At 43.7% G+C, this 14,042-nt stretch overlaps 1 protein-coding gene across 4 annotated transcripts in view; it reads right to left on the bottom strand.

Annotated features, from left to right (window-relative positions):
• MXI1 (MAX interactor 1, dimerization protein) overlaps positions 1 to 14,042 on the bottom strand; it is a 72,171-nt gene that overhangs the window by 47,342 nt on the left and 10,787 nt on the right. For 2 of the 4 annotated variants that reach the window (XM_081074483.1, XM_081074480.1), the window contains one exon: positions 7,062 to 7,194. In XM_081074483.1, the coding sequence (XP_080930609.1) occupies positions 7,062 to 7,194 (133 nt within the window). Of the gene's footprint in view, positions 1 to 7,061; positions 7,195 to 8,179; positions 8,556 to 14,042 lie in introns of those variants that run through there. The other 2 variants (XM_081074482.1, XM_081074481.1) reach the window with 2 other exon arrangements.

The following is a 14,042-nucleotide window of genomic DNA, read 5'->3' on the forward strand; positions in this document are numbered from 1 at the left end:
TAAATACTCTAATATTACAAAGTCTCTGCTCTCATGTAGCTCACATTCCATTATCCACTTTTTGCACACAAAAAAAAACACACTAATAAATGAGGCGGGACTTACTAAGAAAATTACAACTATATACCGCACACTATCATACTATATTCTTACATTGCTAATCACCATGTGATTCTACTTAATTTATATACTTTAAATTTTTTCAACTTTATATAGATATATCAATTTGTTTTTGTAAACAGGATTAAATATAGTACTTATGATAAATTCCATAAAAATATTAGACTTTGAGCTTTTGGTAGCCCCTAATTAACAATGATTCTATAGAAAAATGAGATTCAAATACTTTTTTACATATAGTGCTATTTCCAGAATATAACCTGCCTTCCAAAAGACAACTGGATAACATTAAGGTTATAACATTAAGTACACCAAACAGTTTTAGAGCCAGGCCTAGAAGTCCAAATTTTAAATTGTAACTTATGTGCATTGACTATTATCAACAAAGGCTACCGAAAAAAATCCTAAGAGACTCCATATTGATCACAAAATACTGCCCAGAGTTTTTGTGGAAACTGAAGATCACTTTTGTTGTTATTCATATAGAAGATATATACTATCACACAGGGCTATGGTGATCAAAACTAAAAACCTGAAAATTCACATCTAATTTCAAGGCAAACTTACTACATTTTAATCTCTACTTTCTTTTATTGGATAAAAGGAAAGGTTCTTTACAGTTCCTCAAAGAGAATCCTATCTTGTCCCTGTCTAATTAATCAAAATAAGAATAAAGAAAAATCAATTGCTTTATAAAAATACATGACTGACTGAAAACTAAAATTGTATTCCTCTGTAATTTAAAAATGCCCACTTCAAATAGCTGCAAAGCTCTCCTCATGTGACCTCCACAAATGGTGTTTAGTGTTCTCAAAAGACTATCAAAATATTTCCTGTGATAAACAAAGACAAGGAAAGAAAATCTGTAACACTTTCCCCTGACATGTATGCAGTGACAATAACAAATCTAGCAAACCAAGTTCTCTTATAAGAAATGAGTTACTTAGATAAAAACATAAGAAATTTCACTCTAACAGCAAGTCAGGGAATGCCTGTATCTCCTCGAATGCATGGTCAAGTTAATCAATGAACAAGTATATATTGTGAATCTACAGCATTTCTGCAACAACCTATTGTTGTTGTAGAACAACAATCTTTTTCTATAAATTTAAATAATTTACCCTGTACGGTCACCTGACATAAATAAAAATGGCCCTGTTTATAATATATAAGTGACTTGTATTATTTATCATTTTAAAATATGCGTATTATCTTTCCAAATATACTATAAGCTCCTCTGTGGTAGACAAGCATGTATAGCAATAGTTCTATGCACATAGTATTTAAGTTCAATAAATTTGCTTACTAATTACCTTTAAGAGAGCAGTTTCAATATCAGTGAAAAAGAGCACTGGTGGAAAGACATTAAAGCAGAAGGTATAGATGACACGTTTCAGACATTTAGCAGAGCAGAAAAGGAGAGCACTAACACGTAATTTTCAGGTTATAGTCAGAGTCTTAATTTTTAAGTAAATTATTACTAAGGACTGTTTGTTAATCCCAGAGGAACAAATCCCAAGGATTAGCCTCATCTCCTAGTTCTACCTGTGGAAATTACTTTGCATACCAGCCCAATTTCTTCACAAAAAAAAGGGGGGGGGGTGTCAGGTGGGAGGGAGGGAATTCCACTTTACCTCACAGAATTGTTCTGAAATTCAAATGAGATAATAATGTATGTTAAAGAGCTTTATACACAAGTAGTATATTAAATGCAAGATGTTGTTAGTATTACTGAAGATGGATTCCACCCTTCGACCCAACATCCTGATTCTTCATGTTTATCCCAAGGATGTAGGTGGACAAATGCACAAAGGATCTGTACAAAGATATTAACAGCAGCCCTGTTTGGAATAAAAAGATGGATGATGACTTAAAAAATTATGGTACATAATTTTGGTACATTATGGTATTTAGTGTCCTCAATCTTAGCAGGTGGAACTGAAATATTGCTGCTGTGAGATTCTTTAATACTAAACAGAAAAAATTTTTCTTCAGCTTGAAATTCAAACATAATTTAGTACACATTACTTTCTAGATCATCGTAAAATAATATGATTATTATGTATGTGTCACAGAAACATACAAAATTTACTGACAACATTTGATAGACTTACGGTTCTTTGCAATACAAGTTTTGGTATTTTATTTTCATGACACAGGATGAGTGTTCTTTAAAATTAATTGTAACATTCTGTAGTCTACTATAATATACACGTTTACAGAATGGGCAGTTTGAAGATTTTTATTCTTCAAATACTACACATTGTTTTCCTGTCCAAATGCATTAACACCCTTTAGACTACAAAGTATTCAGAGAGTTTGCCAAACAAGAGTTGCGTATTTTTCCATCATTTCTCCTTCCAGAGTCTAGTATGGTATTCAGCACACAAGAAAAAGTCAGTTCCAATTTAGAACAGTCTACCTGGAGTTTGAAAACCTTCGATTCTTTGAGAAACATCTACGTATATGATAGGTACTGGGGATATAAGTATAAGAGGTTAAATTCCGCCTTCATGGAGTTTTCAGTCCAACGAATGAGACATGAATTAATCAAACAATCAGATAACCCTATTTCTACAAACTGTGCTAAACACTATGAAGGAAAAGTAGGAGTACCATGAGGGATGTGAATACCTGATCAACTCTGGCAGATGAGGAAAGGCTTTCCAGAAGAAGTTATGACTGAGCTGAAGTAAGAGTGTTATTAGATACTATAGAGATAATTTGGCAAAAGGGGAAGAGAAATGATTCCCAGAAGAAAACAGAGTATGTGCAAAGAGATAGGAAACATGGTGTATTGAAGAAATTGAAAGAAGGCTAACCAATATAACTCATCAGAATTGTATCTGGGGCAAGAGTGGTTGCCGGAATACCATTTAGGAGACTACGGCAGTTGTCCAGGTGAGAGATGATGGTACCTTAGATTAGGAGGGTAATAATGAAGATGGAAAAGGAGGCAGAATCAAAAGGTGCTTAGGAGGAAATCAGTGTTACACTGAAGCCACATAGAGTAGAGTTAGTAGAGTTTTAGAGATGACAGATCTTAAGATTTTTCAGTTGTGAGATGAAACGGTAAAGAAGCTAGGAATTTGAGCTTATCTGATTGCTCCTCAATGAGCCAGATAGCCGATTGCAACCAGGTTCTCTCTAAGAGCAGTAACATTTTAGCAAGGGTGATTTTTAGGAAGTGTGCCAGTAGGGCATGACCAAGAATACATTTATTTAAAAAACAATTATATAGTATAGGTCCCAAATGTCAGTTAAAAGGATCCTAAATAATAAAATTACTGGGATTTTCAATCTACAAACTTGTTAACATCACATCATTTTCTCTCCTTTGTACTTCCGTGAAAATAAGATTTCAAGACTTGAGGGAAAGGAGGAATAAGAATTTATATTATGAGTAAATTTGCAACATAAACTTATAACATTTCATGTTAGGTATATCGTATTATACCTGAAAATATTAAGGGAAAAAAAGTTAACCAACATTGTATCTTAAAGATGCTACAGTGTCAGGGAAACATGTCATTTTATGACATACACCATACAAATGTTCACAATGCATAATAGGGGGTCGGCCAGGTAGCTCAGTTGGTTAGAGCCGGGTGCTCTTAGGTGCTCTTAACACCTAAGGTTGTGTTGCCGGTTCGATCCCTACATGGGCCCCTGTGAGCTGTGCCCTCCACAGCTAGATTGAAACAACTATTTGACTTGGACTGGTGGGTCCTGGAAAACACACTTAAACAAAAGTTTAAAAAGAAACGCATATTAACAACAGCAACTTCCATATAAACAGCTTGTTAATTAAGAAAATAAGATATATACACTCATCACCCCTATTCCTTTCCTTGTTTCAGAAGACTAATAAGAGAGAATTTTTACAAGTTTTCTTTCTGCTTTATGTAACCAGTATAATAAAATGTCTGTTAAATCCAGTAATAGGCTTAAAGTTAACAGGAAGTCTACAGTTTCCTCCTACAAATGGATTAACGACACTATTTCCCAAGTACCTCAGTACTGGAATTTGATCCTTGGCTCCCTGCTTCACAAAGCAGAAATTTTAAAAAATGGTAAGGAGAAATCATTTCTAGTGTTTCACTTTAACATACTAGTTTTCATCTAGAGGCCTCCACCTAAACCCCACACACTAGGGGTCCTTGAGATAATATACTGTTTCCCCGAGAATAAGACCTAGCCAGACAATCATCTCTAATGCATCTTTTGGAGCAAAAACAAATATAAGACTCAGTATTACATTATATTATATCATATTGAATTATATTAAAAACCCGGTCTTATGTTATAGTAAAATAAGACCAGATCTTCTATTAATTTTTGCTCCAAAAGACACATTAGAGCTGATTGTCCAGCTAGGTCTTATTTTCGAGGAAACACGGTATTCTAAAATGTATTTCTCTCTCCTCATATTCCCAAGAAAAATTACCTTCCTTAGTCTTGGATGGTCCAATGTACACATAGTTATTTTCCCTTGGGTACTGTAGGAACAACATGGCATGCTTGTAGCTTTACAAATTTTCTGACATGCTGTGCTAAAACACAGTAATTAGCACTTTGGTCCTACATACAATGGAATTCTAACAGACACACTAGCATGAAAGAGAAACATCAGTCAAAACTCCAAGCTGAGGGCCGACCCCGGTGGCTCAGGTGGTTGGAGAGCAGGATATCCTCTCAACCACAAGGTTGCCAGTTCGATTCCTCCAGTCCCACAAGGGATGGTGGGCAGCGCCCCCTGCAACTAAGATTGAACACAGCACCTTGAGCTGAGCTGCCGCTGAGCTCCCAGATGGCTCAGTTGGTTGGAGCGCGTCCTCTCAACCACAAGGTTGCCGGTTAGACTCCCTCAAGGGATGGTGGGCTGTGGCCCCTGCAACTAGCAACGGCAACTGGACCTGGAGCTGAGCTGTGCCCTCCACAACTAAGACTGAAAGCACAACAACTTGAAGCTGAACGGCACCCTCCACAACTAAGATTGAAAGGACAACAACTTGACTTGGAAGAAAGTCCTGGAAGTACACATTGTTCCCCAATAAAGTCCTTTTCCCCTTCCCCAATAAAATCTTAAAAAAAAAAAAGAAAACTCCAAGCTGAGCAGTATAAGTCAACGGATGATGAAGACTTATTAATTAACGACCTGTAACATAATTGGTAAAATCTAGAAATTCACATCTTATTTATGCCTGTATAATTTTTGAGTTGTTCGTAAAAATGTCACATCTGCAATGATGGGGTAGTATAGTCAGTGAATAACTAATATAGTAACTGATCTCTAAAACTGTCAATAAATCAGTGCCGTAGAACTTCAAAGGGAAGAAAAGACCTTGGGCGGTATATAGTCCATCCCCTCATTTTATAAATAAGGGCAGTAAGGAACAGAGAGAAAATGCAATAAGATCATATACCTGATTTCTAGTAGATAAAGACTCAAAAAATACTTGTAGCATGACAGAACCCAGGTCTGACTTCCTATCTGGTATTCTTCCTATGTCTTCAAATTTAAAAAATAATGTTTTTTAAATTCATACTTGGATTATAAAACCCATAAATTCCTGAATATAGGAGGTTTTAACTGTTGATGCCTTAAACAGAGAAACTATGAAGAGCAAGAAAATTTATATTTTTAAAATACTATATATCACGGTACATATTTTCATCCCAAACCTACCATACCACAACAAACCCTCTAGACCCACCCTGAAATGTAAATATGGCATGTTAAGTCTTATGGCTAATTATTTTAAAAGTTAAGTTTTAAAAATACAGAACAGTCTTAATGAAGAGCAGAAGCCAAAAAAGGAAACATACAGTTTTAAAGATGAGTCAAAGGAAAAAGAGTGAATCTTAGTTTTGCTTCAGAGATGTCAGAAATGCAGAGTAGGAAGAGCCAACCTTTTGAGCTCTGTTATCTATGGGAGCCTCAGGTTTTGTGCATCAGTTAGTAGGAAGAGCCCTTACTCCTGCTCCCTCCCTAGGCGACCACTCAACTACGGGTCCTGAGTTATACAAAGGCTTCAAGCAAACTTAAGTTACCCAGAGACTGCTGTGCCCCTCCAAAATGAATGTTTACATTCTCTAAGACAAGTCTTTGGGAATCAGGAAAAAAGGTCTCATTTCATTCCTGTTATCGACGGAAAAGGCAGCCTCTGCTGATTTTAAGATGGCTCTTTGAAAACTTCTTATACTAAGATGAATCCTTAGAGTTCACCAGCCCTCTGGAACAAAAACAACGAAGAGCCAGCCAGACACCAAGAAGTTTCAAAAAACAGATGTCAACTGTGACTTTGTATATGCAGACAAGCATGTTGCAGGTCTGTGCTGAATGAAGAATAAGCACCTTTCCTGTTTTTCTTTTGGCGTCCAAAGCTCCCTTACTAATTCAATCTCATCACTAAATTAAGAGGCAAAACTCCCACAGTGTGGTCTCCCCCTTCATTCTTAAACAACAAATAGAGCAGATCCACTAACTTCCTATTCTACCTAAAATATATATCTAGTCCTTTAACGAAACCCTGACTCTGCTTTATATCCTGCCTGAACTATTTCCGAGCTTTAAAAGTCCTGGGATTACCCCAGTTTAAAGCTGGCCCACGATTACCTTGAGCATGCAGCTGCACGCAGGGACGCATGCGGCCCAGTCTCTCAACTTCAGGTGCCGTCAGTCACGGACCTCCCCACTTAATCCCAGCAAGAACTTCCCTGGTGGCCTTTCCAGATTCTATGCCTTCCCTTCCATGCAAAGTCGGGAAAGACTCCTAGACCTCAGCCAAACGCCCAGGGCTAGCGGTAGAGGAACCCATTGGCTGGTCCGTGTCACTGCAGACTTGACGGTGGAGAGCGGGGGTCAGCAGGGCCGGCACTTCTGCCCACGCGTGTGCTCCCTCCCTCCGGCCGCCCTTCCAGACCTCCCCACTCGCTACCTGTTGGCAGTGCTGGTGCTGCTGCTCCCGGTGCTGTGTTTCTGTGCCCGGCTCAGCCTCCGTGGGGGCTTTGCATGCTGCAGCCGGGGACTCGGCGCCGAGGGGAACGTGGAGGCGTAGCCATGTTCACACTCTAAGGAGACAGCAAGCAAACAACACGTGGTCAGAGGAGCCTCCGCAAAGGCCGGGCGCCACAGAGCCAGAGTCCTCGCAGTAAAAGGTGGGAACCGGAGCAGGAAGAAGAGGTCACAGGCGTCTCACTCCTTTCGGATGGAAGGTAACATTTCCAGTCCTTACCTGGGCCTCAATCCCAGGGCGTGACACGCGGACCCCACCGCCCCCCGGAAGGTGTGTGGGACCTTCCTCTAAGCCGAGTAACTCGGCCCGCGGCCAAAGCCTTGTGTCCAAGAGTCCCGGACTCAAACACACGCATTTCTGAGCACAGGAGCCCTTCGCCTCCATGATTTCACGGGCCTCGAAATTTCCTCCAAGGGGTCTGTCTAAGCCCCACCCTTCTGCGTACTTAAAATGACTCGGTCGCCCCGCGCAGGGCACTTTCTCTCCTGGGGTTCCCGCTCTTTATACCCCAGTCTCTACATCTCGTTCGGGCGCCGTGGCGTCGCACCTCGCTGCTCAGAGGCCGTCCGTCCGCGCAGGTGCGCGTCCTCCTCCCGCGCGCCGCCTCTCCCGCCGCACCCCTCCCTCCAGCCCCCGTCCCCTGCGGCCCACGTGCCCCCGGCCCACGTGCCCCCGCGCCCCCGCTCGCGTTCTGCCACCTCCCCCTCCCCTGCCCCTCACCCCCCTGCACAGACCCCCACGCGCCTCCCCTCACATGCATGCACCCCTGCGCACAGCGCCCCTCGCACGTGCGGCCTCTCACACCCCTCCCCTCACAGACACGCGCTCCGCTCCACATGCGCCCCCTCCGCACACGCGCACCTCCGCGCGCGCACACACACACACACACACACACCTCGCTCCTCACACGCCCCCCTCCGCACACACGCACCTCCCTGCACACGCGCACCTCCTCACGCGCGCACCTCCCCTCACACGTTCACTTCTCTCACACATCGTCCCTCACACGCGCACCTCCTCACACGCGCACCCTCACCCACCGCATCGCACTCCTCGAGCGGAGCAGGAGTGCGCGGGGTCAGGCGGAGGCGACGGCGCCCAGCCGTTACCTCGGTCCCGGCGCTCCAAAAACTCGGCCGCCTCCAGCAGGCGTTGCACATTGATCATCCGTACCCGCTCCATGGGCACCGCGGTGGCAAACGGGGCCTCTCCGCGCTCCCTTCCCCCGCCGACAGGAGGCGCCACAGGCTATTACAGTCTGGCACCGCCCCGGGACATGTGCGGCGGGCAGGGGGCGGGCCAACCCCGCCACAGCTCGACTTTCAGTCAGCCGCCCCCAGGGCTCAGCCGCCCCCGCTGCTCCAGCAGGGCTGCCCGCAGCCCGCGCGCGGTTTGTTTACCTCCCCTCCTGAGCACGGGGGAGGGGCGGGAGCAGCGCCGTGGCCCGCCCCCTCCCGCCCCTTCCTCTACCTCCTGGGAAATGTAGTCCCGCCCCCCACACCCGCTGCACGCCGGGAGTCGTAGTATGCAGGCTGCTTTAGCGCGCCTGCGCTATTCCGAATTCCGCAATGGCCGCTGGGATTTGTAGTCCCGCCTGGCTTCTCTCTTCAGGGTATAAAGACTAAGAAGTTACCTGGGCTTTGCTTCTGTGAGGGAAGGGCTTGAGTGTGCTGAGTCTACTCCTGGGAATCCCTTTTCTGAGCAACTCTCGGTGGGTACCCAGTAGCCGGAGAATTTTTTTAATCCAAAGTTCCAGTCCTCTATTCCCTACTACTTTCTCCTGTAACTTCTGTGCCTCAGTTTCACCCTCTTCAAAATGTGCTGCTCAACAGCGTACACAGAAACACTTGTTGTCATGCAGGGACTCTGGTCCCACTCTCCACGCAAGAATGCAGGATATGGTGAGGCCAAAAAGGAACGCCAATGGAACCATAGAGAGGGGAGTCGTACCACTATATTATCGCTGGCGGCTGGGTTGGAGACTCAGGAAGCAGGAGCCATATGATCTGCAATCCATCGCCTGCTACTACTCTACCAACCAACCAGCCCACTGCAGCCACTGCAGTTATATCAGTGGCTAATGGCTAACTGGTAACAGGTGATGGCCAACTAGCCACAGCTGATGGCCATCTGATCGCAGTTGATGGCCATTTACTACCCAAGCCAGCACCTTTCTATGTGAGGCCGAGAGCCTGGAAACTGTTTTTTGGGGGCTTTGTCCCCACAGGTCCTCAAAGCCTAGGCCAGAGTTACTCAGCCTCAGCATTATTGACATTTTGGGGGCAAATAATTCCTTCTGGGGAGGGGAGACAGAAGGGACAGGCAAGCTGTGCATTGTGGGATATTCAGCAGCAGCCCTGGCCACTACCCACTAAATGCCAGTAGCACACCACCAACCCTCAGGTGTGACAACCAAAAATGTCTTCAGACATTGCCAAATGTCTTCTGGGGCACAAAATCATCCCTGTTTGAGAACCACTGGTCTAGGGAGAGAAAGGGCAAGAGAGTCCTAACTGTTGAATGCTCTAGGAACAAGCTGGGAATCGTGTAAACATCCATAACTTTTTCCCACCCTGATTATTTTAACCTGCTGGTGGACATCCAAAATGACAGGAAGCTCCTGGTGAGGCTAGTGCAGAAAACACCATCTCAAAATGAAAATCTTATTCAAAAATGTCATGAGCTTCATACTACATTTTAATACCACCCCCGCTTTTTTTTAAGGTGAACGAGATTTCTAATGAGGTCAAAAACTGCAAAATTCTGCCAGTTCTTTAAAATATTATACTTGGCACCACATTTAAGAATCAAGTAAACGTTCCATCAAATGCAGGGAGACCCAAAATGAGAGGTGTTCACAAACCACTGGAGAATTAATGTTTTTCATAAAGCCTTTAAAACAGGAACTGTGCTTTTTCAGCTGTTGGCTAGGTCGCTTAAGATCTAGGCTTTCCCATTGGGTGTTGGTAATCACCATCCTCCATCGTCAAAAAGGGACATGTTGGGTAGGGGAAGAATACATTTAAAAGAAAGTATCTATTCACTCACATCTATTAGTTGAGGCTAGAAATTATTAGGTTGAAAGTTAGTTTCTATCACTTGTAGAACCCCTTTAAGCTTTAGATCCCAAATTGCTAAGAGCTACCCCAGGAATTAAAAAAAGGTAGGTTTATGACAAAAGTCTAACCAATGGAAGGTAAACCGTGTGATATGCAATCAAGAAAAAAAGCACAAACTGAAAATACACACGGGTTTAAGATGGGTTTAAACCCATAGATCATAAGCTCAGGCAGGGTATCAAGAGAAAGTAGGATGTTTGGTGCGCGTGCCTGGCTTTTCACAGTTGACCCCCAGATGAATTCACCAGTCCTTTTTTTAGAGCCACAGCCAAGAAGGAGATAAGAAGACGAAACATAGGGTGGGAGCCACCAAAAGGCCACCTGTACATGTTGAAGAAGAGGAGAGGTGATAGTGGGCAATGGGCAGTGTTAAGGGCTGATTTACGTATAGAAATATCCAGCCTTTTCTAACAGCAATCGAAAGTGCCACTTCCTTCTCCCTGCTTTGGGTGACTCCTGCAGTTCTTGCTTGGACATTGGCTGCAACAGCCTCCTACAACACTAAGCTTGGATCTGTAACCTCAGGAGAGTGATGTTTCGTACCCACAAACCACCCCTCAGCACCAGTCCCAGCCTAGAGGAACCCAGAGGCAACCATGGCCTTTCTTTTGCTCACATGAACAAATGCAGATGGGGAAACTGAGGAAAAGTATGGCTTCCAAAGTCTACAGACAAAAGAACCTAGAATCTTACCTATAGTCTTTGGTTCTGTCCTCTCCCGAAAGTAGCTCTCTCAGGGAGTCTCATTTGAAGATGGAAAAAGTCCCCCAGAGTCCTTCAGGCCTATAACAAACATAGCCCAATGGGGACAATCTGCTTTCTGAAGGAAACAGGCAAAGATCACTGTTCTTAGGGATCATTTCCCTGCACACTTTAGTCAATGCAGATTTTCAAATGATTTATTGCAGACTCACGAACAACGGAGGAGGCTGGTCTGTGTCACATCTTTTCTGCAGATAGAAGAGATGGATAAAGGGGAAGGGATCATGAGGTGAAGCTACAAGTCCAAAGTCACTGTGCTGGTGACACAAGGGGCTTAAGAGAACTTCCCTGAAAACTGCGAGGTGCTTACCATACTGTTTTCTGCAATTACTTTAAGGATAAGGGAATTCAAATAATCAAGGTTGGGGACAGGGAAGGGTGAGTCCTCAGCTCCTAAATGAGAGCCATAACAGTTATACATTTTTCCATCCCCCACCCCAAAATGACAATTGCAGACCCCCCTTCTCCTCCCTTCAGAGCCCAGAAACATGAAGAACAGCAGGAAACCTTTCCCTCTGCCCAGTGAGTCAGCCTTGCCTAACTTCATGCGTAAGCTCTCCTCAAGTCAGCAGCAGCTCGGAGCTGCGGGTCTGTGTGCAGCCGAGATAAATTTGGGTCTAGAAGGGATGACGTAATGCTAAACCGGAGAGGTAGCTGCCGCCTCCCAGAGCTCCAGTCACCAGGGCTGTCTGCTGACATCCCAACCACACGGAAAAGCACCAAGCGACCCAGGTGCCTGTGCTGGGGAGAAAGGGACAGAAAGGACATGGGGGTGGGAGCAAACAGCAGAGGAAGACAGCATTAATCTGAGATCACTGAATCTGGAAGTTTGTTGCTTTTTAACTTCAATTTTCTGGTGAGATCAGGCCACTGGCAGAGGCTGAAACAAATGCACTTGACTTGGACTTCTTACATTTTATTAAATGGACCGTATTACAGCAGCCTAGTTTGGTGATTATAATGGATTTGTTATTTGTTAATCTCTCAAATGTTCCATTCCTTCTTTTTTTGCATTAACTTAGACTCAAGAAGAAATCTGCATTGCAGGACTCAATTAATATGCATCTCTAAGTGGCTTGCTTACTCGGGATCATCCCCCTTGGAGGTAGTACACCAGACAAGGTATTCAGGATTCTGCTAGGGCCATGCCAGGTGAATGTTCCCCCAAATAACATTTCATGGTTTATTTCATGGAAGTTTATATCATTGAGCTTACCGCCCAATCCAGTCTTCATTTTTCAGATGGGAAAACTGAGGCTCAGAGAGGTATGGTAACATACCCAAGGCCACACAGCTGTCTAGCACACAAGGGGTAGGACCCAGACCTACTACAGACTCTTGTCTTGTGCTCTCTACCCATCTCCAGAATTCTTTTTCTGGTTGATAAATGTTTTTCAAAATACATAAATAAATAAAACGGAGTGAGTTTTCTGGTCTTTTAACTTTGTGGAGCCCCAACCTTTAAATATCAAGTTACATTCCAAAGGGATCCCAAGCCTGCTTTAGTTTTCTATTCAAGGTTCATTCTTCTCTGAGGAGAGGTTGGCCTCAGAATCAACTCCTCTGCTGGTGGTAATGACCACAAGCCATGGACCAACCTCACACTACACCACTTTAATTAAAAAACCACCACAGGTAAATATTCTCTGTCGTATGGAAGTACATAGTTTCCTTCATTACAAATGCCCTCCAAATACTTTATTCAGATAGTTCACATTTGTTGCTGTAGTCACATATTATTAGTCTCCTTTAATGTGTGATAATCATTTATACCGGTAGATTGTGTGACTTTCAGCCATCTTTGGCATATTGCCTGGTCAGCCAGGGTATTGCTATTCTTTTGAAACATTGCTCATTCCATGAGTTAATATTTTGTTTAGAATTTTCACGTCTATATTCAAAAGCAAGATTATACTATAATTTTTTGGTTGCATTTATTGGGTTTTGGATGCAATGACCTATTCGTTCCAAGTTAGATGCAACTTAATTTTAAAACCTTAAAAAAAAAAAAACAGCTCGCCAGAGGCTTCCCCTGCTGCTAAGAGGATGCCCCACATTCTTGCCACAGCCCTGGGCAACCCTCCATCCCCTGCCAGGAGCCTGCCTAGAGTTTCTCGGCCCCTACCCCTTGGCATCCCCCCTCCCTTCGTGGCAGTAGAAACTTGTGGAGGTCTCTCTTTAAGCCGATCCAGGTACTGGACATTAAATCACACACCCAGCCTTGCTGCCTTGTGATTGAGTTCTCAGCCTCAGGTGCACAGTTTAGAATAAAAATACCAGGCCCTTGCCTGCCAAAGGCATCGGTCATCTATCTCTTCTCAATCCAGCATCCTGATTCTAGGATTCTGGGATTCTCCAGAGTTCCTATATTATTCTAGCAGAATCCTCTATTTGCCTGCTAGTAGCTGCCACATAATGAGAGCCAATTATGTGCGTGGTGCTGCTTGCACAGTCAGTTCATTTAATCCTCAGCACACCTCTCTGATTCACAGATGAGGCCCAGAAAGGTTAAGTGATTTGCTCAAGGTCACACAGTAGCTAGTGAATGGATTCCAACCTGGATTTTTCTAACTCTTGGACCCCACAGCATACAACAGGGTATGTCCAGTTGGACATAGTCAAACGAAATTAGTTAGGGCAATGGTCTCAACCAGGGGTAATATCATCCCCCAGGAGGCTTTGGAAAGGTGTAGGAGTGTCTTTCTTGAGGGTCACAATGACTTCGGGGTTCTGCTGGCATTTAGTGAGTGGGAACCACGGATGTTAAATCCTGCAGTATTCTGTACAAATCTGCACAAGAACTGTCTCACCAATGGCTCCCTTGTTGGGAGACACTGGGTCAGAAGGTTAAAGGCAGAAAACTCATCATTCATTCAACAAATATTCCTTAAGCTTCTACTATGTGCTGGGCACTCACTTAGATGCTAAAGGTGGAATAATGAGCAAAACTAATTATGGCTCCTGTCCTCAAGGTGCTTGTATTCTAGACTGACAGACTGACGACAAGCAAGTAAAATCATTG

This window comes from Rhinolophus hipposideros, assembly GCF_964194185.1.
Source record: "Rhinolophus hipposideros genome assembly, chromosome: 15".
Taxonomy (NCBI): Eukaryota; Metazoa; Chordata; class Mammalia; order Chiroptera; family Rhinolophidae; genus Rhinolophus; species Rhinolophus hipposideros.